This window comes from Staurois parvus, unplaced genomic scaffold (genome assembly GCF_062004578.1).
Source record: "Staurois parvus isolate SC_StPar_1 unplaced genomic scaffold, SC_StPar_1.0 ptg000351l, whole genome shotgun sequence".
Taxonomy (NCBI): domain Eukaryota; kingdom Metazoa; phylum Chordata; class Amphibia; order Anura; family Ranidae; genus Staurois; species Staurois parvus.
The window spans coordinates 1,598,207-1,625,091 of NW_028318147.1; the positions used below are offsets into that span (position 1 = coordinate 1,598,207).

General features: G+C 42.2%; 1 protein-coding gene across 1 annotated transcript in view; it reads left to right on the plus strand.

Moving 5' to 3' along the window:
- Positions 1-26,885, plus strand: part of SNX31 (sorting nexin 31) — a 78,566-nt gene that overhangs the window by 16,719 nt on the left and 34,962 nt on the right. Inside the window, exons 2-4 of the mRNA XM_089684642.1 lie at positions 4,590-4,664; positions 17,862-17,976; positions 26,295-26,359. Of these exons, the coding sequence (XP_089540768.1) occupies positions 4,590-4,664; positions 17,862-17,976; positions 26,295-26,359 (255 nt within the window). The remainder of the gene's footprint in view (positions 1-4,589; positions 4,665-17,861; positions 17,977-26,294; positions 26,360-26,885) is intronic.

Below are 26,885 nucleotides of genomic sequence, written 5' to 3' on the forward strand. Positions count from 1 at the left end.
AGTAATTCAGACCAACTCCTAGTTATCTGGCTCTGGAAACAAGGGGGACTCTGGGGGTCATCTGGCAAACCTCAGCAAGACAGGTAACACACCGCATACATCTCCAGGCTCCAGGGATATAGCATCCATCCAGCAGGGGGAATCACTCCATGGAGGTATATGTAGAATATCAGGAATTCACCTTAGGGGGGGCTCATAATAAACGAGCCAGAGAGGAAAAACTTCCAATCGTGTAGTATTTTTATTTATGAATGGATCAATACAGAGAATACTAAATGTGCACTCACATCTGGCAATGAGCTGACAGGGATCCAAAATGGCCACCGGCCTTCCACGTGGACCAAGCGGCATGCGTCACCAAAGTAGGGCACCTCTCTAACGCGTTTCGTGCCCCAGCATGTTATCAAAGGGACTTTAGCCTACAGAACCTGCTATTCCCAGGCGGTCTCCCATCCAGGTACTAACCAGGCCTGACCCTGCTTGGCTTCTGAGATCAGACGACATCAGGCACATTCAGGGTGATGCTCGGGCACGAAACGCATTAGAGTGGTGTCCTACTTTGGTGACACCACTCGGTCCACGTAGAAGGCCGGTGGCCATTTTGGATCCCTGCGCTTTTATTCTACCAAACACAAGGGTATTGGTGTGTTTGCAGAGTCTCCTTTTTTTGATCAATGTTGTCTATTCAGATGCCTGTGGAGTTACTTACATTGAGAACTGCAAGATACTTCCATGTGATCTCATTGAAGTCTATAAATAAACAAGAAAATCCTTAAGAAAAAGGTTCAGGGCAGATGTCAACTCCATCCAATTGGCCTAGGAGAGTTGGATCAGCGCTATAAGGCACTCTTACTCTATAGGGGTGCTTAGTAGATCCAAAGATGGCAGCCTAGGTGGCTCAATCTACTTGCCCCAAATCCTATAAAATTTATCAGGGATACCCCAGTGGGCATATATATGTCTGTCTGAACGTCTGCTCTCGAAAGGCTGAGATTTGTTTGAAAAGCGACCTCAATGACTATGTCACTTCGGCAGGAAAGTCACAGACAAAACGCTAACATTTTCCATGAGACGTGACTGGGACAAAGGAACTCAGAATATCCTTTTATCTGACTGTTTAGTCTACTTTTCCACCTTTCACCTAGACTTATACTGCAGATGAAATGGGGCACAGGAAAGGGACTCCTGCTATTTGCTGTGGGAGTTTAAGACGCAAGCATCTAGTTTTCTTTATTTCCTGTAAAATAGGTAGATAAACTATATATATATATATATATATATATATATATATATATATATATATATATATATATATATATATATACATACATACATACATACATACATACATACATACATACATACATACATACATACACAGTGCTCAGCATAAATGAGTACACCCCAACATTTGTCAGATAACCTTTACTTTCCTGTCACAAAAAAAGTATTTTTCCTAACAAATTCATTCAAGACCATGTTGCAAAAACGAATACTTCCCAATGAAAGTCTTAGGAGAAAAGCTACATTTTAAGAGAACAAAATTCTGATTGACAGGTGAGTCACATTATTCATTAAACAGGTGTCCAGCAGATAATTGATTATAAAAGGGCATTACTTGACAAAGAAAACCCCTTCCCATTTCATACTGTTAGTAATGGCACTACATGGAAGAGAAATGTCACAAGGCCTGGGAAAGTAAATAATTTCTTTACACAAGAAAGGTGAAGGCTACAAGAAGATAAGCAAAGCTTTACTGATCAGTCAGAATACTGTAGCAAAAATGATACAAAAAATGTAACCATCTCACAGAGATGTCCAGGCCGTCCACGGAAGTTAACACCTTGACAGAAGCATCTTCTGATGAGAAGGGTTGAAGAAAATTGCCATGCAAGTTCCCTGCAGTTAGCTAAAGAAGTCGAAAGCCAAACTGGGGTGATTATTTCCTGTGACGCAATATGGCAGACACTGCAGAGGAATGGCATGCATGGGTGTTGTCAATGAAGGAAGCCTCTCCTAAAGCCCATGCACAAAAAAGCCTAGAATTTATCAGAGCCCATGCTGAAAAAGACTAGTGGGACTCTGTACTCTGGAGTGATGAGACGAAGATAAATGTTTTTGGAACTGATGGCTTCAAAACTGTATGGCATCGCAAAGGTGAGGAGTACAAAGAAAAATGCATGGTGCCTACAATGAAACATGGTGGCAGTGGCCTTTTGTGGGGCTGCATGAGTGCTGCTGGTGTCAGGGAGCTGCATTTCATTGATGGTATCATGAATTCACAGATGTATTGCTCTATTTTGAAAGAGAAGATGCTGCCATCACTCCATGCCTTTTGGTTGTCGTGTACTTTTCCAACATGACAACGATCCAAAATGCACATCTAAGGCCACTGTTGCATTTCTGAAGAAGAACAGGGTGAAAGTCTCCTGATCTGAACCCAAACGAACACCTATGGTAAATTCTGAGGAGACAAGCTGAGCAACACTCTCCATCCAGCATCCAGGCTGTAAAAGAGGTCGTTCTTGAAGAATGGAAAAAGATAAATGCTGCAATATGTCGCCAACTTGTTCATTCCATGCCTAGAAGACTTGGTGCTGTCCTTACAAATCATGGAGGCCATACAAAATACTAGATGTAGTAGTTTTTGTTGTGGGGTGTATTCATTTTTGCATCAACTAATTTGAGTAAAACTGAAGATTTTGTAATCTAAGTTATATTATTAACCTTACTTTCATGTAATGAGCTAAAGAAATGTTTTGTCAAAATGTTGGACATTGTTCTTGTGTTAATTGAGATATTGCTTAAAATCTTACTTTTCAAAAGGGGTGTACCCATTTATGCTGAGGTATGCATGTGTGTATGTACAGTTGTGTTCAAAATAATAGTAGTCAGACATCACTAACCTGATCAATCACTGTTTTTGGTAGAAATGATATTTCTACATGGCAAATAATTTACTAGCAGGTGTAGTAGAGTAATAGAAATCCAACAGACCCAACAGTCATGACATGCATGCTGCTGATTCTGTGTAATTGAATCACTAATTGAAAGGGTCATGTTCAAAATAATAGCAGTGTGGAGTTCTATTAGTGAGGTCATTCATTCTTTGAAAAACAGCTGGCAATTATTGCCCTTATTTAAGGAAGGAAGGCAGCAAATGTTGTACATGCTGGTTACAGTGCATTTCTCTCTGAAATTCTGAGGAAAATGGGTCGTTCCAGACATTGTTCAGAAGAACAGCGTACCTTGATTAAAAAGTTGATTGGAGAGGGGAAAACATACAAAGAAGTGCACAAAATGATAGGCTGCTCAGCAAAAATGATCGCAAATGCTTTAAAATGGCAACCAAAGCCTGAAAGACGTGGAAGATAGCGAAAAACTACCATTCGAATGGATAGAAGAATAGCCAAAATGGCAAAGACTCAGCCAACAATCAGCTCCAGGAAGATCAAAGAAGGTCTAAAGTTACCTGTGAGGACTGTTACAATTAGAAGACACCTATGTGAAGCCAAGCTATCTGCAAGAAGCCCCTGCAAAGTCCCACTGTTGAAAAAAAAAGACGTGCTGAAGAGGTTACAAGTTGCCAAAGAGCACATTGACTGGCCTAAAAAGAAATGGCGCAACATTTTGTGGACTGATGAAAGTAAGATTGTTCTTTTTGGGTCTAGTGGCCGGAGACAGTTTGTCAGACGACCCCCAAACACTGAATTCAAGCCACAGTACACTGTGAAGACAGTGAAGCATGGTGGTGCAAGCATCATGATATGGGGATATTTCTCATACTACGGAGTTGGGCCTATTTATCGCATACCAGGGATCATGGATCAGTTTGAATACATCAGAATACTTGAAGAGGTCAAGCTGCCTTGTGCTGAAGAGGAAATGCCCTTGAAATGGGTGTTCCAACAAGACAATGACCCCAAAGACACCAGTAAACGTGCAACATCTTGGTTCCAGACCAACAAGATTGACGTTATGGAGTGGCCAGCCCAATCCCCGAATCTTAATCCAATAGAAAACTTGTGGGGTGACATCAAAAATGCAGTTTCTGAGGCAAAACCAAGAAATATAGAAGAACTGTGGAATGTAGTCCAATCATCCTGGGCTGGAATACCTGTTCACAGGTGCCAGACGTTGGTTGACTCCATGCAACACAGATGTACAGCAGTTCTCATAAACAGTGCTTATACAACTAAATATTCATTAAGTGATTCAAAGGAAAGCAAAATCTTCAAACATTTTCAGTTTATATAGTGAATGTTTGAGTTTGTAAAGAAGAATACAAACACTGCTATTTTTTTGAACAGTCTAATATTCACTTTTCTTCAATTTCTTTTAGAGGAACAACACAAATTTGATATATTTTGCTTCATGTTTTGATTTGCAATAGAATGTGTAGTGTTCCCAATGCATTTGTGTATATGGAAATAACAGCGAAGGATTTTGAGCTTTATTCACTTTTTTCAACACACTATTATTTTGAACGTGTGTGTATGTATGTATGTATTGCATAATATTACTGTATGTAATGTATTACACTACTGTTATCTTATATTTCTCATCCCGATGTTCTTATGTGTTTTTAGCTCTACACTGTCTATCTGGAAGGCTTCATCCTCTTCAAAGTGCGTTACAGAGAATTACATTTTTGGGATGAACAGGTAAATATTTTGGTTACTTTCATATTACCATACATTTCAGATGCTGGATTATCAACCATAATCAGCATAGTGACTGTTTCTCCTACCAATTCACATTAGCTGTGTGGATGTTACATGTACCTTAGGACAGTATTCAATCTGCCTTAACCGCTAGCCTACAGGGCACTTATACCCCCTTCCTGCCCAGGCCAATTTCCAGATTTCAGCGCTGTCGCACTTTGAATGACAATTGCACGGTCATGCAACATTGTACCCAAACTAATTAATTTTTTTTTTTTTTTTACACAAATAGAGCTTTCTTTTGGTGGTATTTGATTACCACCGGGTTTTTTATTTTTTGCTAAACAAACTAAAAAAGACCAAAAATTTTGAAAATAAAGTTTTTCTTAGTTTCTGTTATAAAGTTTTGTAAATAAGTAATTTTTTCACTGATGGTCACTAGAGATGAGCGAATTTCTCAAAAATTCGATTCGGCTGATTCGGCGAATTCCAGTGTGAAATTCGATTCGATGCGAATTTCTTCGCTACGAAGATGACTTATAAAAAGGGTTTCTAGGCTTCAGAGAGCCTTTAAATTAGTGCAGAACACTGTACCTTTAATTTAAATGCCCTTGGAGATGAGGAAAGAGAAGGAGAAGGAGAAGGATGAGAAGAAGGAGAAGGAGAAGGATGAGAAGAAGGAGAAGGAGAAGGATGAGAAGAAGGAGAAGGATGAGAAGAAGGAGAAGGAGAAGGATGAGAAGAAGGAGAAGGAGAAGGATGAGAAGAAGGAGAAGAAGGATGAGGAGAAGGAGAAGGATGAGGAGAAGGAGAAGGATGAGAAGAAGGAGAAGGATGAGGAGAAGGAGAAGGAGAAGGATGAGGAGAAGGAGAAGGATGAGAAGGAGAAGGATGAGAAGAAGGAGAAGGAGAAGGATGAGAAGAAGAAGGATGAGAAGAAGGAGAAGGATGAGAAGATGGAGAAGGAGAAGGATGAGAAGAAGGAGAAGGATGAGAAGAAGGAGAAGGAGAAGGATGAGAAGAAGGAGAAGGAGAAGGATGAGAAGAAGGAGAAGGAGAAGGATGAGAAGAAGGAGAAGGATGAGAAGAAGGAGTAGGATGAGAAGAAGGAGAAGGATGAGGAGAAGGAGAAGGATGAGAAGGAGAAGGATGAGAAGAAGGAGAAGGATGAGAAGGATGAGAAGGAGAAGGATGAGAAGAAGAAGGATGAGAAGAAGGAGAAGGAGAAGCAGAAGGAGAAGGATGAGAAGATGGAGAAGGAGAAGGATGAGAAGATGGAGAAGGAGAAGGATGAGAAGATGGAGAAGGATAAGGATGAGAAGGAGAAGGATGAGAAGATGGAGAAGGAGAAGGATGAGAAGAAGGAGAAGGATGAGAAGGAGAAGGAGAAGGATGAGAAGAAGGAGAAGGAGAAGGAGAAGGATGAGAAGAAGAAGGATGAAAAGAAGGAGAAGGATGAGAAGAAGGATGAGAAGAAGGAGAAGGATGAGAAGAAGGAGAAAGAGAAGGATGAGAAGAAGGAGAAGGATGAGAAGAAGGATGAGAAGAAGGAGAAGGATGAGAAGGACAGTTCTGTGACAGTTTCTGTCTATTTCTGACAGTTCTGGGACATTCACTCCATACAGCTGTTTCAACCGCTGTATGGAGGGAATGTCATGGAACTGTCAGAAATAGACTATTAATGACAGTTCTGGGACTGTTCTTCCATGCAGCGGTTGAAACATTGTATGTATTTGTTTCCATAAATGGATCCATTTATGGAAACAAATACATACAATGTTTCAACCGCTGTATGGAAGGACAGTCCCAGAACTGTCATTAATAGTCTATTTCTGACAGTTCTATGACATTCCCTCCATACAGCGGTTGAAACAGCTGTATGGAGTGAATGTCCCAGAACTGTCAGAAATAGACTATTTATGACAGTTCTGGGACTGTCCTTCCATACAGCGGTTGAAACATTGTATCTATTTTTTTCCATAAATGACATTCTGCAAATACACTTAGAGGAGCGCTGCAGATACACTTTTTGCCGGCTTGTAATTAATCTTATTTTCATCCTACTTCTTCTTCTTCATCCTCATCCTCATAAGAAGAAAAAGAAGAAGTAGGATGAAAATAAGAATAATTCCAAGCCGGCAAAAAGTGTATCTGCAGCGCTCCTCTAAGTGTATCTGCAGAATGTCATTTATGGAAAAAAATAGATACAATGTTTCAACCGCTGTATGGAGTGAATGTCCCAGAACTGTCATAAATAGTCTATTTCTGACAGTTCTGGGACATTCACTCCATACAGCTGTTTCAACCGCTGTATGGAGGGAATGTCATAGAACTGTCAGAAATAGACTATTAATGACAGTTCTGGGACTGTCCTTCCATACAGCGGTTGAAACATTGTATCTATTTGTTTCCATAAATGGATCCATTTATGGAAACAAATAGATACAATGTTTCAACCGCTGTATGGAAGGACAGTCCCAGAACTGTCATTAATAGTCTATTTCTGACAGTTCTATGACATTCCCTCCATACAGCGGTTGAAACAGCTGTATGGAGTGAATGTCCCAGAACTGTCAGAAATAGACTATTTATGACAGTTCTGGGACTGTCCTTCCATACAGCGGTTGAAACATTGTATCTATTTTTTTCCATAAATGACATTCTGCAAATACACTTAGAGGAGCGCTGCAGATACACTTTTTGCCGGCTTGTAATTAATCTTATTTTCATCCTACTTCTTCTTCTTCATCCTCATCCTCATAAGAAGAAAAAGAAGAAGTAGGATGAAAATAAGAATAATTCCAAGCCGGCAAAAAGTGTATCTGCAGCGCTCCTCTAAGTGTATCTGCAGAATGTCATTTATGGAAAAAAATAGATACAATGTTTCAACCGCTGTATGGAGTGAATGTCCCAGAACTGTCATAAATAGTCTATTTCTGACAGTTCTGGGACATTCACTCCATACAGCTGTTTCAACCGCTGTATGGAGGGAATGTCATAGAACTGTCAGAAATAGACTATTAATGACAGTTCTGGGACTGTCCTTCCATACAGCGGTTGAAACATTGTATCTATTTGTTTCCATAAATGGATCCATTTATGGAAACAAATAGATACAATGTTTCAACCGCTGTATGGAAGGACAGTCCCAGAACTGTCATTAATAGTCTATTTCTGACAGTTCTATGACATTCCCTCCATACAGCGGTTGAAACAGCTGTATGGAGTGAATGTCCCAGAACTGTCAGAAATAGACTATTTATGACAGTTCTGGGACTGTCCTTCCATACAGCGGTTGAAACATTGTATCTATTTTTTTCCATAAATGACATTCTGCAAATACACTTAGAGGAGCGCTGCAGATACACTTTTTGCCGGCTTGTAATTAATCTTATTTTCATCCTACTTCTTCTTCTTCATCCTCATCCTCCTAAGAAGAAAAAGAAGAAGTAGGATGAAAATAAGAATAATTCCAAGCCGGCAAAAAGTGTATCTGCAGCGCTCCTCTAAGTGTATCTGCAGAATGTCATTTATGGAAAAAAATAGATACAATGTTTCAACCGCTGTATGGAGTGAATGTCCCAGAACTGTCATAAATAGTCTATTTCTGACAGTTCTGGGACATTCACTCCATACAGCTGTTTCAACCGCTGTATGGAGGGAATGTCATAGAACTGTCAGAAATAGACTATTAATGACAGTTCTGGGACTGTCCTTCCATACAGCGGTTGAAACATTGTATCTATTTGTTTCCATAAATGGATCCATTTATGGAAACAAATAGATACAATGTTTCAACCGCTGTATGGAAGGACAGTCCCAGAACTGTCATTAATAGTCTATTTCTGACAGTTCTATGACATTCCCTCCATACAGCGGTTGAAACAGCTGTATGGAGTGAATGTCCCAGAACTGTCAGAAATAGACTATTTATGACAGTTCTGGGACATTCCCTCCATACAGCAGTTTCCGGCAAAAAGTGTATGTGCAGAGTTCCTCTATTCTGCAGATACACTTAGAGGAGCTCTGCAGATACACTTAGAGGAGCTCTGCACATACACTTTTTGCCGGCTTGGAATTATTCTTATTTTCATCCTACTTCTTCTTCTTCTTCTTCTTCATCCTCATCCTCATCCTCTTCTTCTTCTTCTGAGGATGAGGATGAAGAAGAAGAAGAAGAAGTAGGATGAAAATAAGATTAATTCCAAGCCGGCAAAAAGTGTATGTGCAGAGCTCCTCTAAGTGTATCTGCAGAATAGAGGAACTCTGCACATACACTTTTTGCCGGCTTGCAATTATTCTTATTTTCATCCTACTTCTTCTTCTTCTTCTTCATCCTCTTCTTCTTCTTCTGAGGATGAGGATAAAGAAGAAGAAGAAGAAGAAGAAGTAGGATGAAAATAAGATTAATTCCAAACAGGCAAAAAGTGTATGTGCAGAGCTCCTCTAAGTGTATCTGCAGAATAGAGGAACTCTGCACATACACTTTTTGCCGGCTTGGAATTATTCTTATTTTCATCCTACTGCTTCTTTTTCTTCTTCATCCTCATCCTCAGAAGAAGAGGATGAGGATGAAGAAGAAGAAGAAGTAGGATGAAAAGAAGAATAATTCCAAGCCGGCAAAAAGTGTATGTGCAGAGTTCCTCTATTTCTGACAGTTCTCTCACAGCTTCTTCACATGTACAGCGGTTGAAACATCTGTATCCTAAATGGAAACTAATAGATACAAATTGTATCTATTAGTTTCCATTTAGGATACAGATGTTTCAACCGCTGTACATGTGAAGAAGCTGTGAGAGAACTGTCAGAAATAGAGGAACTCTGCACATACACTTTTTGCCGGCTTGGAATTATTCTTCTTTTCATCCTACTTCTTCTTCTTCTTCTTCTTCTTCTTCATCCTCATCCTCATCCTCTTCTTCTGAGGATGAAGATGAAGAAGAAGAAGAAGTAGGATGAAAAGAAGAATAATTCCAAGCCGGCAAAAAGTGTATGTGCAGAGTTCCTCTATTTCTGACAGTTCTCTCACAGCTTCTTCACATGAACAGTGGTTGAAACATCTGTATCCTAAATGTAAACTAATAGATACAATGTTTCAACCGCTAAACATGTGTTCCTTCTGTCAGAGAACTGTCAGAAATAGCGGAGCTCACTGCAGGGACACTTTTGCCGGCTGATCGGGAAATGTTCGATTCGCGCACCCGAAGTAGGCAAAATTTCGGTTTCGCCGCGAATCGAATATTTCCTGAAATTCGACTCGAATTCCGGTTCGCCTGGTTCGATTCGCTCATCTCTAATGGTCACTGATAGGCCCATTTTTATCATTTTTTGTGACAGAGCTTTATTTTGGTGGTATTTAATCACCACTGGAATTTTTTTATTTCTTCTTAAACCAAAAACCACTGAAAATTTTTTGAAAAAAAAACCCAAAAAGTTTCTTCTTAGTGTTTGTTATAAAATTCTGTAAATAAGTGATTATTCTCCTTCACTGATATGTGCTAATGAGGCTGCAGTGATGGGCACTGATAGGTGGCACTGATGGGCATTGACAGGCATCACTGATGGGAACTGAAAGGCAGCACTGATAGGCGGCACTGATGTGGCATTGATGTGCACTGGTAGGCACTGATATGTGGCATTGATGTGCACTGATGGGCACTGGCACGAGGCACTGATGAGCACTGACAAGGCACTGATGGACACTGACAGGTGGTGCTGCTGGGGCTACACTGATCATCAGGGCACACTGATCATCAGTGTACATGTCCCCTCCGTGGAATGCCGCTTACCGGCTCTCCTCTCGAGCTGTGAGCGTGACAGCTCTAGAGGAGAGAAATGCCGATAAACGGCATTTGCCTGTTTTTACATGTGATCACCTGTGATTGGACACAGCTGATCACATGACCGAGCCGACATCTTCGGCTATTTCCGTGATCGGTGATCTGCTGTGTCTCAGGGACACAGCGCACCGCCAATCGCCGCGCTCCCTGAGCCACGCATGCGCGGTAAGAATGGGAGGACGTCATATGTCCTCCCAGAACGAGAGAACCACCTTGCATCCATCATATTACTATATGGCGGGAGGTGGTTAAAGGATAAGTTCAAATTGAATTAAAAAAATAATAAACATACATTTTTTTGCAGCTAAAAAGATGTGCGTTTTTACTATATATTTTTTTTTCTTAACAGCCTGTAAAGCATTGCACCCGTGATCAGCAGATTGTGGGTGCAGTGTCGCACCTACAGACTGTCAGGGTGACTGTCCTCTGATACAGGCCGGCAGTTACTTCAGTCCAGGAAGCTCCATGGACTAGAAAAGTGCTCACCAGCACCCACACTGCTCATTGAGAGTTACAAGCCGTTCAGCCGCAAATGCTGATGGTACTTGTAGGCATTTTATTCATGGACCTCTGTGAATGAATGGCATGGCCATGTGGGTGGGGCCCTGCATGGCTGCGCTGCACTCTTTTCAAATTCTGACTGCAGATGCGGGGAGAAGATCGGAGGCAGAGCTGCCGGAGAGGTAACATGTTAAATGTTCCACCCTAAAGACAAGTGGAACATGTAACATGTTCCCAAAGGTGAACTTATTCTTTAAATAAATAAATGAATGTAATTGCAGCTGATTATTACACTAACGGGCTCTGCTCCCTGCTGTTGTTGTAATAATACCATCCCATACCAGAACCCCACCTCCACTTTGCTGGCGTCTGAGTCAAAGTGGAGCTCTGTTCCCTGTTACTGAGCCAGCCATGGGCCCATCCATCTGGTTCGTCAAGAGTCCCTCTCACCTCATCAATCCATAACACCTTTGAAAAATCTGTCTTCAGATATTTCTTGGCCCAGTCTTGACATTTCAACTTATGTGTCTTGTTCAGTGGTGGTCGGGTTTCACCCTGCTTTACCTTGGCCATGTCTCTGAGCACTGAACACCTTCTGGGCCCCCCAGGTAGGTTGCATTTCTGGAATATGACAGCACTGGATGATAATGGGTTCCTGGTAGCTTCAAGTTTGATTCTTAGATCTTTGGCAAATAATTTGCGTCTTATTTTTTTTTTTTTTTTCTGAACGCGTTTCTTGGGACCCTGTTGACTATATGCAACAAAATGTTTGGTTCTGTGATCACCCCCCAATATCGTAGTAATTTAAATCTCTTTTTTTGCCCCACTTTGTCAAAGGAAAAGAAACTGCCTAACAATTATGCACACCTTGATATAGGATGTTGAGCGCCTTAGGCCACACCCTCCCTCATTATGCAAAAAAGCATCACATGATATGCTTAAATCCAATAAGCATTCAAGTGTATAGAGCCTGGAGTTGGACAATATGCATAAAAATGATGATTTGGTCAAAATACTCACTTGCCTAATAATAATTGTGCACACAGTAGGATTGATATACTAAAGGCTAATAGGCTGTGCACTGAAAGTTCAGTTGCTCTAGATCTGAAGGGAACATGCAAGGAAAATAAAAAAAGACAGCATTTTTGCTTGCACATGATTGGATAAAAGAAATCAGCAGCTCTTCATTTCAGAGCTTCCCCTCGGATCTAAAGCAACTGCACTTGCGGTGTACTTGTAGTGCACAGTCTATTTACCTTTAGTAAATCAACCCCAGTGTGTATTTGAGATATTTGAAAATTATGTCATTACACAACACCCTATTGAAAATAAAAACTATGTTGTAACATTGAACACTTTGTTTTCTAACCCATGGGTGAGCCCGTATTTTGGAAACTTCAAAACACTGAAATGTTACAAGGTTTGAATCGTGTGACTGTTTCTATGGTCTCTGGAAATTCTTGAAATGCTCTAAGAGTAGAAATTTGCTGGAATGTGCCTTATAGGACATACTGCACTTGTCAATATGTCTAACGGCCAAGGAAGTAAGATACACTAATTTTATCTGTAGGAAAGCCCCCAAAAGTAAATTCCCACGTAGATTCACTCTGCCTTTCCTCTGCTGCTGCAATGAAAAGACATATAGGGCAAAGAAACTGGTTTGCTTTCATACACAAAGCAGTAGCAGGGCACTGAAATGTGTACAATATCCAGAGGGATATTCTAAGCATAGAAGCAGGGGTGTATTTAGGTTTTGTGCTGCCCTAGGCATCACAAAAATTGGCTTCCCCCCTCCTACCATGGAGAGACCCTGAGACGGACCAACACCCTCCTCCCCCACGAAGAGAGCCTGACTTTGACCAACAACACCCCAGCCCCAACCGAGTTTTCCACTATCACCGCCCCCCATACAGTGGCAATGTCCCCCCACCCCAGTGAGAGAGAAGACACTCCCCTTTACAGCTCTGGATATCCCCGGGAACAAGAGTCAGACTCTGCATACACCATTAAGCAGCCCGCAGCCTAAGATCCCACCTGGTTCCCATGCTGCATGTGTCCCTTTTTCCATCTCTTCTTTTGGGGGACAGTGCTGCCCCCCTGAAAAATGCCGCCCTAGGCAAATGCCTTGTTTGCCTTGTGGTAAATACGCCCCTGCATAGAAGTCCATAATCAGTCCTAGGTAGAAAGAGGAGGGTAGGTGCAAATGGTAATGTAGCTTTTGATGGTCAGGTTAATCCAACAATGTGACACTAAGATTTACTAAAACTGGTGCACACAGAATCTGGTGCAGCTGTGCATAGCAACCAATCAGCTTCTAACTTCAGCTTGTCTGTTTAAGCTTTGACAATAACAGCTGATTGGTTACTATGCACAGCTGCACCAGATGCTGTGTGCACCAGTTTTAGTAAATCTACCCCTAGGGCTAGCACTGCACTACTGCTGGCGCGGTAGTAGTGCTGCTGCCGCTAAATGAAAATTCCCTGCTGGCTTCCATTTGTGGACAAACAGGCTGGGGTCCCTGGGTAATGTCATTGTCCTGTAACAGACAACAAAAACAAAAGCACACCAACCTTGTGCATTACCTCAGTAAGTAAAGGGTGAATTTATTAAATTGAGATATATATATATATATACTCCTAAAAGTAGCAATGGTAAAAGGATATAAAATCCAACATCAGCATACTGGAATAGCAGACGGGTGCGGGTCACATCGAGAGTGGAGACTCTTGGACTGAAACTGATGCGTTTCGAAGGGGGCTCCCTTATTCCTCAGAGCTAGCTATGCTTTTAACATTGCTACTTTTGTGAGTATATATCTCAATTTAATTCACCCTTTACTTACTGAGGTAATGCACAAGGTTTGTGCGTTTTTTTTTGTTTTTGTTCTCCATTACAGTTTCTATTGGGCTTCCCCAACCTTGTGTTTAAGCTGCACAACCCTTGATCGGCTATTGGATTAACTTTCATATATGGTTCTACCCGATGAATTCTGATCTGGGTCTATGAGCGCAGGAGGTTTTGTATCTGTTTCCACTAATGTCCTTGCCCATTCATTATCAAAAGCTTGAAAATGGCCAAAACCTTTTAACAAGTTTTGGCCCTAATAGACTTCATAGGGGTACAGTGCTAGGTTCAAGGTTTGTGAACTTCCCATTGGGTTCATCGAAGTCCACTGAACTGAACTTTGCCCACAATTTAAGGCATTCAATTCATTCTTGGGTCCTGATGAAGGTGGTGTCCTGGAGGCCTCAAACGTGCTGGATATTTAGACAGACTCTACTTGAAATTTTTATTCAAATTAATTGTCTTTCAACTTCAGTACTCTGATGTGCTTCTTCAGTACTTATCTCTTTCTTGAGTCACAGTCCAAAGGAGGTTCTGTCACTCAGAACAGCAGTCAGCCTAGTGTCAAAACACTGTCATGTTACTACCATTTTCCAAACCATCAGGTGGAAACACAATCCGCTATGGGGACCCATCACATCTTTACTAGTGTTTCTCAACCTTTCAGTTGCCACACCCTTTAAAAGTATGCAAAATCTCAAGGCAGCCCAGTCCAAAATGTAAAAAAAAAAAAGTTACGTAGTAATGGGCATCCTGAGCCTGGGACATTGCATGCAATTAACTTCACATCAGAGGAGCCATCTGTAGCAATCATGCACACAGGGATGGATGCAAACCTTCATTTTGCTAAAGGCTCTTCCATATTGTATCATTTTCTACTCCCAAATCAGATTCCTCCGATATCCCCCCTCCCTCTCTGTTGAGTGACATGTGGTCTGTTTGATGCAGAGATTAAAGGCATCAAGACTCATTGGGAGGGCGTCATGGCTATAACCCCCAATTAGCTGGTGCCCATATGTCTGTGAGACTTTTGCTTGGAAAGGGGATCGTAAAGCCATAAACCAAGTCCTTCACTGAGCTCAAAGACATTTCAGGTAGTTGCAAAACAGACTCGCATTTAAACATCCCCTTTTCCCCTCTGATTTCATATCTTGGATTATGAAAGACTTACACAAAAATGGAGCACATATTCGGATGGCTCACTTTAATACAAATAGTTTTATTTATTACATCCCCTAGCTGAGATCAACAGGAGAACAGAAAATATCTCCTTAACCATCCCAGCAGGTATGTCATATTTCATATGTAGACATTCAGCAGACGATTCTGCGTATTAATCTACCCGTGGGTGGATTGTTACATGTACCTAGGAAAAGTTATTGACCAAAGTATAATTTCTGAATGCTTTGGTGAGAGCCTGAGCTCCCCGCCTACAACTACCTCCCCAAATGAGGCGATTGGTTCTCTGCTTCAGGGAGACACCCTCCTGAGTTCCTAGAAAAAGCTAAAATGAGTTGAGGTAAGTTGAAGATTCTCCCTTTTAACAACGGAACTAACTTTAGGAGATAAGGCATCCTTTTGGCTCTGAAACCTGATCTGCTTAAACCAAGGCTGACGGCAAGTACTTTATCCCTCTAAACTTCTTTCTGTTATCTCTTTGCTGTGCTATTGCTCTCTGTATATATGTATGTGTGTATGTATGTATATGTGTGTTTGTGTGTGTGTATATATGTGTGTGTGTATGTATGTGTGTGTATATGTATGTATGTGTGTATAACCCTCTGTATAACCTGCCTGCAGTGACAGTGGTATACAGACGATTATTCAAACATCATAGTGTTATTGCTGATATCGCAGAGTTTCCTCTTTCTCTGTACAAAAAGGAGGTGGTGGCAGTGTGAAGGGTTAATTGCGTAATTGACCTGACCCAGTAACAATCGCTCTCAGGCTGCAAGTACACAGATTGTGGTCCATTAGCTGAAAAATCTTTGTGCAGGGTGCAGCTGGGCGTGGCATTGTTACGCATGTGATAGCACAGTTTTAGATTGGCTAGTCCTTCGGTCTCGAGTTTGGTGAGAGGGGCTGGGGTCTGACGCCACGATCGTCACACCATCCCATCAGATTCCCCCCCTTCATGTCAGAGACCCCCAATAACAGATTTCGCCCCCTATACATGAGCCCCATCACACCAGAGTCCCCTTATCATAGAGCCCCTTAATTTCCGGCAGTACAGCAAGGGGCGGGAGGTGAAGGAGGTCTGGAGGAGGCAGGCTTCCATCTTCTGGTGAATGATGGGGATGGCCTTGCATGCTGTTTGCTCTGGATCAGAGTCATGCGGTGCCATGGTGTGGGTGAGCCAGCCTCCATCACCATATCCAGGAATGACGCCAAGTGTCCTGGACCTAGGTCATCATTAGTTGTTGTGGTGCTGAAGGCCGGTTTATCCACACTGCAGCAAGTCATGACACCGACTCAGGCCAAGCTGGGTCCTGTGCTTGTTGCATCTGTCAGTGAATGACTTTTGTTTTATGTGCAAGTTCCTCCTGTCCGAGCTTGCACAGGGCTCAAGTCTCTCCCTGCTGGGTCAATCACCTAAAGCTAGAGCTGACACATGGATTAGGTCACATGCTTTTCCATACTTAGCTAGTTTCATTGATCCTGGTGGTTGAACAGAGCAGAAGTACCCCCGGCGGGTACAGCACGGGCACGAGGCTTCCCGCGTCTGCACCCGCCGGAAACAAAAGGCAGCGCTCTCGAGCGCACGGCCTGTGTCGAGTGGGCATGCCTCGTTGCCCGGGCAACGCGGCACACAGCCCAACGTTGCCAGGGCAACTGGGAGCGTCCTGCTAAGCCTTAAGGCCGATGCAGGCCTCTCCCGTCTGTTCTGTTCTGCTGCGAGCTGCTGGGAGGTCTACGCTGAGGCGAGACCCCTGCAGCCACTCTGCTTAAGACCCTGGGGATCGCCGGATTGTTACCCGCTGAGTACTCTGCATTATACCAGGGAGATTTAGGCATATTACCCACTGAGTACTCGGCATTATACAAGGGAGATTCAGGATTATTACCCGCCGGCCCTCTGCATATTACCCCAGGACTATTACCCGCTGGGTACTCTGCATCATACTCGGAGAGGCTCAGGACTATTACCCGCTGAACACTCTGCTAATGCTCAGGAGGAGTACCCGCTGCTATACTGCCTAATATTGCGGGGCCAGGATTGCTTGTGTTGCTGTGTGCTGGAGTATCAGGACTAGTACCTGCTGTGTGGACCCTCTGATGTGTGCTGAGAAGGGTCGCCCCCCTGCTGTCGTCCGCTGTGAGCCAGGACAACCCTGCCGGAACTGTGAGTGTCTGCACCCGTTTTCCCCCTGTATGGACTGTCCGTGAACTTTCCCCCCTTACTCTTCCCTGCCTGGATTATCAATTTACCAGAGACTCCAACTTTGCCCCTCCTGGGGCCGGATTACAATTGTTTTGGGCCCCATCCCTGCTCTTTCCCTGTCCTGGGTACTGGGATGCTACCTTCAGCCCCAAATTGAGTGACTGTCCTCTTTCAATAAAGCTTTGTGTGTTTATCATCTGCTCTGTGTGTTCTGTTTATTTGTGGGTTTTCCTCCAGTACTCCGTCACAATAGGTTTGCCTTACGTTTTCCTTTTCTGGCTAGGCTAGGCAGTGAAGAATAAGCAAGTTTTAAACCATGTCTAACTGTAAAAGAAATACTGCAAGCTGGCAGAGTAAGAAAAACAAGCCAAACCAGTCTACAGGAAGTCTTGTGCACCATCATTATGATATTCAAGATTTCTAAACAAGTATTGTCTATAGTGAGAATAAGGTCAACATTGTAGACATTGGCTGCATGTGTGAACATACACAGTTATTCTATTTCCAGCTGTATTGTTCAGTCATGCATTTGGTTTGGGCATCATATGTCAAATCCTTTCAGGTTTAAAAGAATGTGAATATAACATTTTCTTAAAAATACTAAAATGGCTTATGTCTCTTCCTCCATAGATGCACCGAATATTTGGGAACAGACTACCTGAATTTCCACCAAAATTCTACCTGGCGATGACCAAATCCATGGCTGAAGAGAGGAGGACAAGGCTTGAACACTACTTACAAGAAAGTAAATGCTTTACCTGTCCTATGGCATGCCCTTAATATTCAAATAAATGCAAACCCTCACCTTGCAAGACAACCCATTCAGTTTCAAATAGAAGTGAACGTCAAAACATTTGTGTATACATAATATAAAAAAATTATAAATACTTTTATAAGTGATTTAATGAATTTAATAGATCAATGTGGACTTTTTTTTTTTTCCTCCATTTATACTTACCTAAGTGGATGCTGCATCTGTCCCCCGCTGACTCTAAGTGTGCGAATTCAGCAATCACATGATCGCTGATTGCTGAGTTCTCACAGCCACTCTGATCAGAGAGCGGTGACTGTCAGTCACCACTGTATGCTCTGTCCCCCCCCCCCCCCTCAGTGCTCACTAGAGCACTGGGCTGTGGACGGGGAGGGAGTGGCTGGGCCAGGCTCTCAGCGGTTCGCTGAGACGCGGAGCCAGGTGCCACTCCAGTCTCTGGGGCGGATGCCATCTTTAAAGTAGGGATATTTCCCCAGCCTGGACCGGATGAGTGACATCAGCCAACAGCTAGCTTCAACCCGCTGTCAGCTGAAAACTGGTCACAGGAGTGCAGGACTAAAAGAGCTTTGGCTGTACTTATCCTTTAAACGATCACATACCATCTGTTGTCAGCTGCATAAGGAGCTGGGGGTAGAGAAACTGCAGTACACTAGTCTTCCCAGTGAAAGGCTGTGCAGGGGTGTGTGAGAGCAGAAGTGTGTAGAAGAGAGCACTGCTAGAGAACTGACCATGTTATATTCTGCTTAGTTTGGTCAGGTTCTATAGGAAAAACATGGGGGACTGGCAGGAACGTTTTATTTATTAATTTCAGGTACTTGTATAGCGCCGTCAATTTACGCAGCGCTTTACATATATATTGTACATTCACATCAGTCCCTAACCCTCAAGGGGTGTACAATCTAAGGGCCCTAACTCACATTCATACATATACTAGGGCCAATTTAGACAGGAGCCAATTTACCTACCAGCATGTATTTTGGAGCATCAAGTATTTCACATAAAGGAAGCAATACAAAGAGAACAGGATACCTTTTCATATAAGTACATGATAGAGCAGGCACATATCAGGAATATGACATGTTGGGTGTGTATGTGCTTTACGTTATTATAAGATGGCAATAAGAGGTGCAGAACAAGGTATCGTATAACATCACATATCTACCTATTATAGCTGTTTATAAACTAAATGCAACATGCAAATCCAATCATCCCATACTTAAAGCCCAACTCCAGCCAAAACCTTTTAGTTTTCAGTAGAGCATGAATGGGTTAGAGCCTCCTCCCTTTATTTATTTTGCTGATTTGTGACCTCATTGGAAAGATTTTTCATCCCTTCTCTGGGACATCAGGACAAGAAATGATATAAGTATGTGTGTCACCTAGACAGGAAGTGAAGAAAACTGACAGGTTTTAGGGCTTTCATCACTCTATTAAATAAATGTGCTTTTGTTGCTACCTCTGTCCCCATCAGAGAGACTTACTATAATTTCCTGTACTTGTCCCACCTTTCACTGGGCAGAATGTAAGGATAGATTACCCCCCCCCCCCACACACAAACGGGGACACCAACCGCAAAAATAAAATAAAAAAACTTGTGTTGACCTTAACCATACCAGCATGTTCTTGGAACACCTAGGGATTTGTTTATAAAACGTTCGTAATATGGATTTGAAAAAAATATCTGCACATTTAGAACAAAACTCGCCGTATTCTCTCCAGTGGTGTATTTGGCCCTTGTGCTGCCCTAGCCAACACTAAAATGGGGCACCCCTCCCCCGGCTCCCGCTACAATTGGGCACCTACCCGGCCCCCACTGCCACCTAAATTGGGTACCCCTAAACACCCCCGCCACTCTCCGCCAAAACCAAACAAAACACCCCCCACCCAGAGAGACAAAGGTAGTCAAGCACCAACCATAACCTCTCCAGAATCCAGCCCAGTGTCTTCCTTCGTTGTGCGGGAAGCATACACCCTCCAGCAGTGCGCAGCCTCCTCGAATTCCATGGCGGAGGCTCATCAGCTCCTTAGGCGGCCCTAGGCAAACGCCTTGTTTGCCTCACCATAAATACGCCACTGATTCTTCCTAATATATGGGGTTCCTATATTGACAGGTTCGCCCGGAGGCCACAATGCATTTTTTTTTCCAGATTGAAATAAATGCATTATGGCCACTAGGTGCCTCTGACAATAGAGGAAATACATATATTCCAGAAAATAGGCACAATTGGTTCTAAGTGTACAGATGTTTGTCACATCTGCACAACAAATGTTAATAAATAGATGCCTATGCGTCTTTGCTGAGAAAAACACATACAGGGGTTTATTTACTAAAGCTGGTTCACTCAGAATCTGGTGCACTTCTGCATAGTAACCAATCAGCCTCCAGGTTTTATTGCTGAAGCTTAATTGAACAAGCTGAAGTTGGAATCTGATTGGCTACCATGCACAGCTGCACCAGATTGAGTGCTCCAGTTTTAGTAATGCAGGCCATAGATGGGTCGAAAATCGGCCGATTTTTCGGCCGAAAATAAAATCGGCCGATTTTCGGATCGTTAGTGGGCTATTTGGTCGGCCGTTTTTCGGTATTTTGGCCGTTTTTTTTTTCTGTAAAGTTGGAAAAAAATCGGCCGATTTTGCCGATCGGCCGATTTTCGCGGCAATTAGTGGGCAAATCGGCCGATTTTTTGCCGATAAAAAATCTGCGCATGAGCAGTGACCTGCAAGAGGAAGACAAAAAGAGGAAGAGGAAGAGGATGAGGATGAGGAAGAAGAAGAGGAGGAGGATGAAGAAGAAGAAGAGGAGGAGGATGAAGAAGAAGAAGAGGAGGAGGATGAAGAAGAAGAAGAGGAGGAGGATGAAGAAGAGGAGGAGGATGAAGAAGAAGAAGAGGAGGAGGATGAAGAAGAAGAAGAGGAGGAGGATGAAGAGGAGGAGGATGAAGAAGAAGAAGAGGAGGAGGATGAAGAAGAAGAAGAGGCGGAGGATGAAGAGGAGGAGGATGATGAAGAAGAAGAAGAGGAGGAGGATGATGAAGAAGAAGAAGAAGAGGAGGAGGATGATGAAGAGGAAGAAGAAGAGGAGGATGATGAAGAGGAAGAAGAGGATGAGGATAAGGATGAGGAAGAAGAGGATGAGGATAAGGATGAGGAAGAAGAGGAGGAGGATAAGGATGAGGAAGAAGAGGAGGAGGATGAGGAAGAAGAGGAGGAGGATGAAGAAGAAGATGAGGATGAAGAAGAAGAAGAGGATGTAGAAGAAGAAGAGGATGAGGATGTAGAAGAAGAAGAGGATGAGGATGAAGAGGAGGAGGATGATGAAGAAGAAGATGATGAAGAAGAAGATGATGAAGAAGAAGAGGATGAGGATGAAGAAGAGGATGAGGAAGAAGAGGATGAGGATGTAGAAGAAGAGGAGGAGGAGGATGAAGAAGAAGATGAGGATGAAGACGAGGATGAGGATGTAGAAGAAGAGGATGTAGAAGAAGAGGATGAGGATGTAGAAGAAGAGGATGAGGATGTAGAAGAGGATGAGGATGATGAGGAAGAAGAAGAGGATGAGGAAGAAGAAGAGGATGAGGAAGAAGAAGAGGATGAGGAAGAAGAAGAGGATGAGGAGGATGTAGAAGAAGAAGAGGAGGAGGATGTAGAAGAAGAAGAGGATGAGGAAGAAGAGGAGGAGGATGTAGAAGAAGAAGAGGATGAGGAAGAAGAGGATGAGGAGGATGTAGAAGAAGAAGAGGATGAGGATGAAGAGGAAGAGGAGGATGATGATGAAGAAGATGAGGAAGAAGAGGATGAGGATGTAGAAGAAGAAGAGGATGAGGATGTAGAAGAAGAAGAGGATGAGGATGTAGAAGAAGAGGATGAGGATGTAGAAGAAGAAGAGGATGAGGATGTAGAAGAAGAAGAGGATGAGGAAGAAGAGGATGAGGATGTAGAAGTAGAAGAAGAAGAGGATGAGGATGTAGAAGAAGAGGATGAGGATGAGGAAGAAGAGGATGAGGATGAAGAATAAGAGGATGAAGATGAAGAAGAGGATGAGGATGAAGAAGAAGAAGAAGTAGGATGAAAATAAGAAGAATTCCAGTCCAGCAAAAAGTGTCTCTGCAGAGAGCTCCGCTATTTCTTTGACAGTTCTCTGACAGTTCCTTCACATTTACAGCGGTTGCAACAATGTATCTATTTGTTTCCGAATAAAAACATCTGTATCCTAAATGGAAACAAATAGATACAATGTTTCAACCGCTGTAAATGTGAAGGAACTGTCAGAGAACTGTCAGAAATAGCGGAGCTCTCTGCAGGGACACTTGTTGCCGGCTGTAGACGGGATGAAAATCGGCCGATTTTTTTTTTTTACCATTGATGGTAACGTCGGCCGCTTGAACGACCGAATTTTCGTTTTTTAAAAGAAAAATCTGCCTTTTTTCTCCCCATCTATGACCTGCATAATGCAGGCCATAGATGGGTCGAAAATCGGCCGATTTTTCTTTTAAAAAAACGAACAATCGGTCGTTCAAGTGGCCGACGTTACCACCAATGGTAAAAAAAATCGGCTGATTTTCATCCCGTCTACAGCCGGCAAAAAGTGTCCCTGCAGAGAGCTCCGCTATTTCTGACAGTTCTCTGACAGTTCCTTGACATTTATAGCGGTTGCAACAATGTATCTATTTGTTTCCATTTAGGATACAGATGTTTTTATTCGGAAACAAATAGATACAATGTTGCAACCGCTGTAAATGTCAAGGAACTGTCAAAGAAATAGCGGAGCTCTCTGCAGAGACACTTTTTGCTGGACTGGAATTCCTCTTATTTTCATCCTACTTCTTTTTCATCTTCTTCCTCTTCCTCTTCCTCTTCCTCATCCTCTTCCTCTTCCTCATCCTCTTCTTCCTCCTCATCCTCTTCTTCCTCCTCATCCTCTTCTTCTTCCTCCTCATCCTCTTCTTCTTCCTCCTCATCCTCTTCTTCTTCCTCCTCATCCTCTTCTTCTTCCTCCTCATCCTCTTCTTCTTCCTCCTCATCCTCTTCTTCTTCCTCCTCATCCTCTTCTTCTTCCTCCTCTTCCTCTTCTTCTTCTTCCTCCTCTTCCTCTTCTTCTTCTTCATCCTCATCCTCTTCTTCTTCATCCTCATCCTCATCTTCTTCATCATCCTCATCCTCTTCTTCATCCTCATCTTCTTCCTCTTCCTCTTCATCTTCTTCTTCATCCTCATCCTCCTTCTTCCTCATCCTCTTCTTATTCTTCTTCTTCCTCATCCTCTTCTTCATCATCCTCCTCTTCTTCTTCCTCTTCATCTTCCTCATCTTCTTCTTCTTCTTCCTCTTCCTCCTCATCCTCTTCCTCCTCATCCTCTTCCTCCTCCTCCTCATTCTCTTCATCCTCCTCCTCATCCTCTTCTTCATCCTCCTCCTCATCCTCTTCTTCATCCTCCTCCTCATCCTCTTCTTCATCCTCATCCTCATCCTCTTTTTCATCCTCTTCTTCATCCTCATCCTCTTCCTCTTCTTCATCCTCATCCTCTTCTTCATCCTCATCCTCTTCTTCATCCTCATCCTCTTCTTCATCCTCATCCTCTTCCTCATCCTCTTCCTCATCCTCTTCTTCATCCTCTTCTTCATCCTCTTCTTCATCCTCTTCCTCATCCTCTTCCTCATCCTCTTGTTCATCCTCTTCCTCATCCTCTTCCTCTTCTTCATCCTCTTCCTCATCCTCTTCTTCATCCTCTTCCTCTTCTTCATCCTCTTCTTCATCCTCTTCCTCATCCTCTTCCTCTTCTTCATCCTCTTCCTCTTCCTCTTCTTCATCCTCTTCTTCATCCTCTTCTTCATCCTCTTCTTCCTCTTCCTCATCCTCATCCTCTTCTTCCTCATCCTCTTCTTCATCCTCATCTTCTTCATCCTCATCATCTTCTTCATCCTCATCCTCTTCTTCATCCTCATCTTCTTCTTCTTCATCCTCATCTTCTTCTTCTTCATCCTCATCTTCTTCTTCTTCATCCTCATCTTCTTCTTCTTCATCCTCTTCTTCTTCTTCATCCTCTTCCTCTTCTTCTTTTTGTCTTCCTCTTGCAGGTCACTGCTCATGCGCAGATTTTTTATCGATAAATAATCGGCCGATTAGCCCATTAATGCCGCGAAAATCGGCCGATCGGCCGATTTTTTTCCAACTTTACCAAAAAAAAAAAAACGGCCAAAATCCCGAAAAACGGCCGACCAAATCGCCCACTAACGATCCGAAAATCGTCCGATTTTATTTTCGGCCGAAAAATCGGCCGATTTTCGACCCATCTATGGCCTGCATAACTCTCCCCCAAACTATAGTACTGGGTGGGGTTGATTCACTAAAATAGATAGAAACCAATTGGCTTCCAGTGTTTTTGTCAAAGCTCAATTGAACTAGCTGAAGTTAGAAGCTGATTGGCTACCATGCACAGCTATACCAGATTTTGCATTCTCCAGTTTAATCAACCCTATTGTTTGTTAGTAGGCATGAGTGGAAAATTTGAATTTTCATTTTTCTCAAATGGATTTTTAAACTATTGCTGGCCATGCATTATACAATTTTCTTGTACAATTTTCCTTTAGATTTACCAGAACCATATAATATGAGGTCAAACCTACACACTTTCAATTTATATGCAATCAGGCAAGGCCCTTGCATTACATAGTTGAAGTTAAATCTAAAGGAAATTGAACATGAAAATTGTATAATGTATGGATTATATATTTATTTTAACCCCCTTGCCCTCCAGAGGATTTACCCACGTTCCTTACCAGGCCATTTTTTGCGATACAATGCTACGTTACTTTAACTGACAATTGCACGGTCATACAACGCTGCACTCAAATGAAATCTTTTGTCCTTTTTTTCCCATAAATAGAGCTTTCTTTTGGTGGTATTTGATTGGCTGTGCGTATTTTTGCGCTGTTAACAAAAAAAAAAACAATGTTTTTAGAAAAAAAAAAATATTTTTGACTTTTTGCTATTTAAACATGTCCAATATAAAAAGTTGTAAAAATCAAATTTCGTCATAAATTTACACCAAAATGTATTCTGCGACGTGTGATTGCTACAAAAAAATTCCCATTACGTGTAAATGAATTGCTTTACGTGAAAGTTATAGCGTTTACTAATGGCGGTTCATATTGGAATTTTTTTTCTTTTAACTAGTAATGGCAGCGATCAGTGACTTATAGCAGGATTGTGGCGGGAATTCTGACACTGGGGGGGAACTGACTTGGTGTCACTGATATCCCCAGTGGCACCAATACAGTGATCAATGTTCATAAAAAGCACTGACACTGTACTAATGGCACTGGACAGGAAGTGGTTAACATCTGGGGCAACCAAAGAGTTAACTGTGTGGTGTGTGTTTTACTATGGGGCTGTGTCTGTGCTTTCCACTGTAAGCACACTGCTTTGTATGGCTGTGCTATGCAGAGTCATACAAAGCAGTGAGCTGGAACTGTCTTTAGAGCTGCCTTTAGCGTGAAACGTGTTTACCTGCCAGTCCTCCACTGTATTTCCACTGTCTGTATTGGTTTTATCTTTGTTCAATAAAGTAGATTGTTGGGAGTGCAGCTGATCGGACATCCTTTGTTCTCATCTATGCAGCACACGAGCTAGGCTAAAACCTACAGGAGGAGTTGTGCTTGGATATTGGGAGCCTTTCTACCTTGAGCAGCGATAATACATATATGTATTGTTTACCTACAATTCTCTCCCCCCCAGTCGGTAGTACTTGGCGATCACCGGGGGCTGGCAAGTAATCACTGGGCGGGACCCGGTGATTGACAGCCAAGGCCGCAAATGACGGCGCTTGATTTTGCACATCCCTGCCGCCCTGTAGCAGTATTTCTGCTATAGGGCAGCAGTGAAGTGTTTAAGAAAGGGGAAAAAACATATATACAAATCTAAAGAAACTAATAAACATCAATTAAGTTACCCTAAATACACCCCCTGGGACAAAAACATACCTTTTTAAATATAGGAAAAAAGGTTTGTTGTTCTTTTTAGTTTTTTGAAGCAAAAGTCACTTAAGCAGCTTAAGGAGTGTGTTTTCAGATTTGTTGAAGCTTCTAAGTAAACATTTAGCCAATTCGCTCTGCTCATTCCTATTCAACAGCTTTAGTGCTCCAAAAAAGTACTGTGTCCCACTGAGGGGAACTGTCAGACTATTTTCCTAAATGTACACTTAATCGTCTAGAATTCCTGCAAAAATGATGTTTACAGTAATATAATTTTATTTTTTCCTGTACACCTTTTATTAATGCTTAATACAATTATTCAGTTGTTTCAGATTCTGTTGTTTCAAGCAGTGAGATATTCATAGACTTTTTGAAGAAATCTCAGTTGGTAAGCTGTTTTGGTGTTTGTTGTTGTTTTTTTTTTTTTTTTTTTTTTTTTGTCAGCTTTCACTACAAAATGATGGTCCGTGCAGTAAAGATGAAATTGGAATTTGTCCTTTCTAAAACCACATTTTTTATTATATAATTTTAATTTATTTTATTTTTCAGTTTTATAGGGCAGGAATATAACAAATGATGAACATAGACACATGTCACATACCAAAGGCGTTCTTCAGTAGGCTTAATCTAAGTTTAAGGCACAGCTAGGTGGACAATAGCTCAGGGATCAAAGTACATAGTATGTCTCAAGCACCAAATTGAAAGCCTATCATATAGATATTAGGATATGTTAGAACCAATTACACAAATAAAAATTGGGGAGAAAACCATGGGGAGCACACCAGAGAGTGGAAAATTAATTTAGCTGTGGAGTATGAGATGAAACAATAAAGAGAGGAGTCTCTCAGAAGGGTTGAGGGATCACTCAGACCAAAGGGTGAACAATCCCACAAGTGCTAAATTTGATTGAAGGA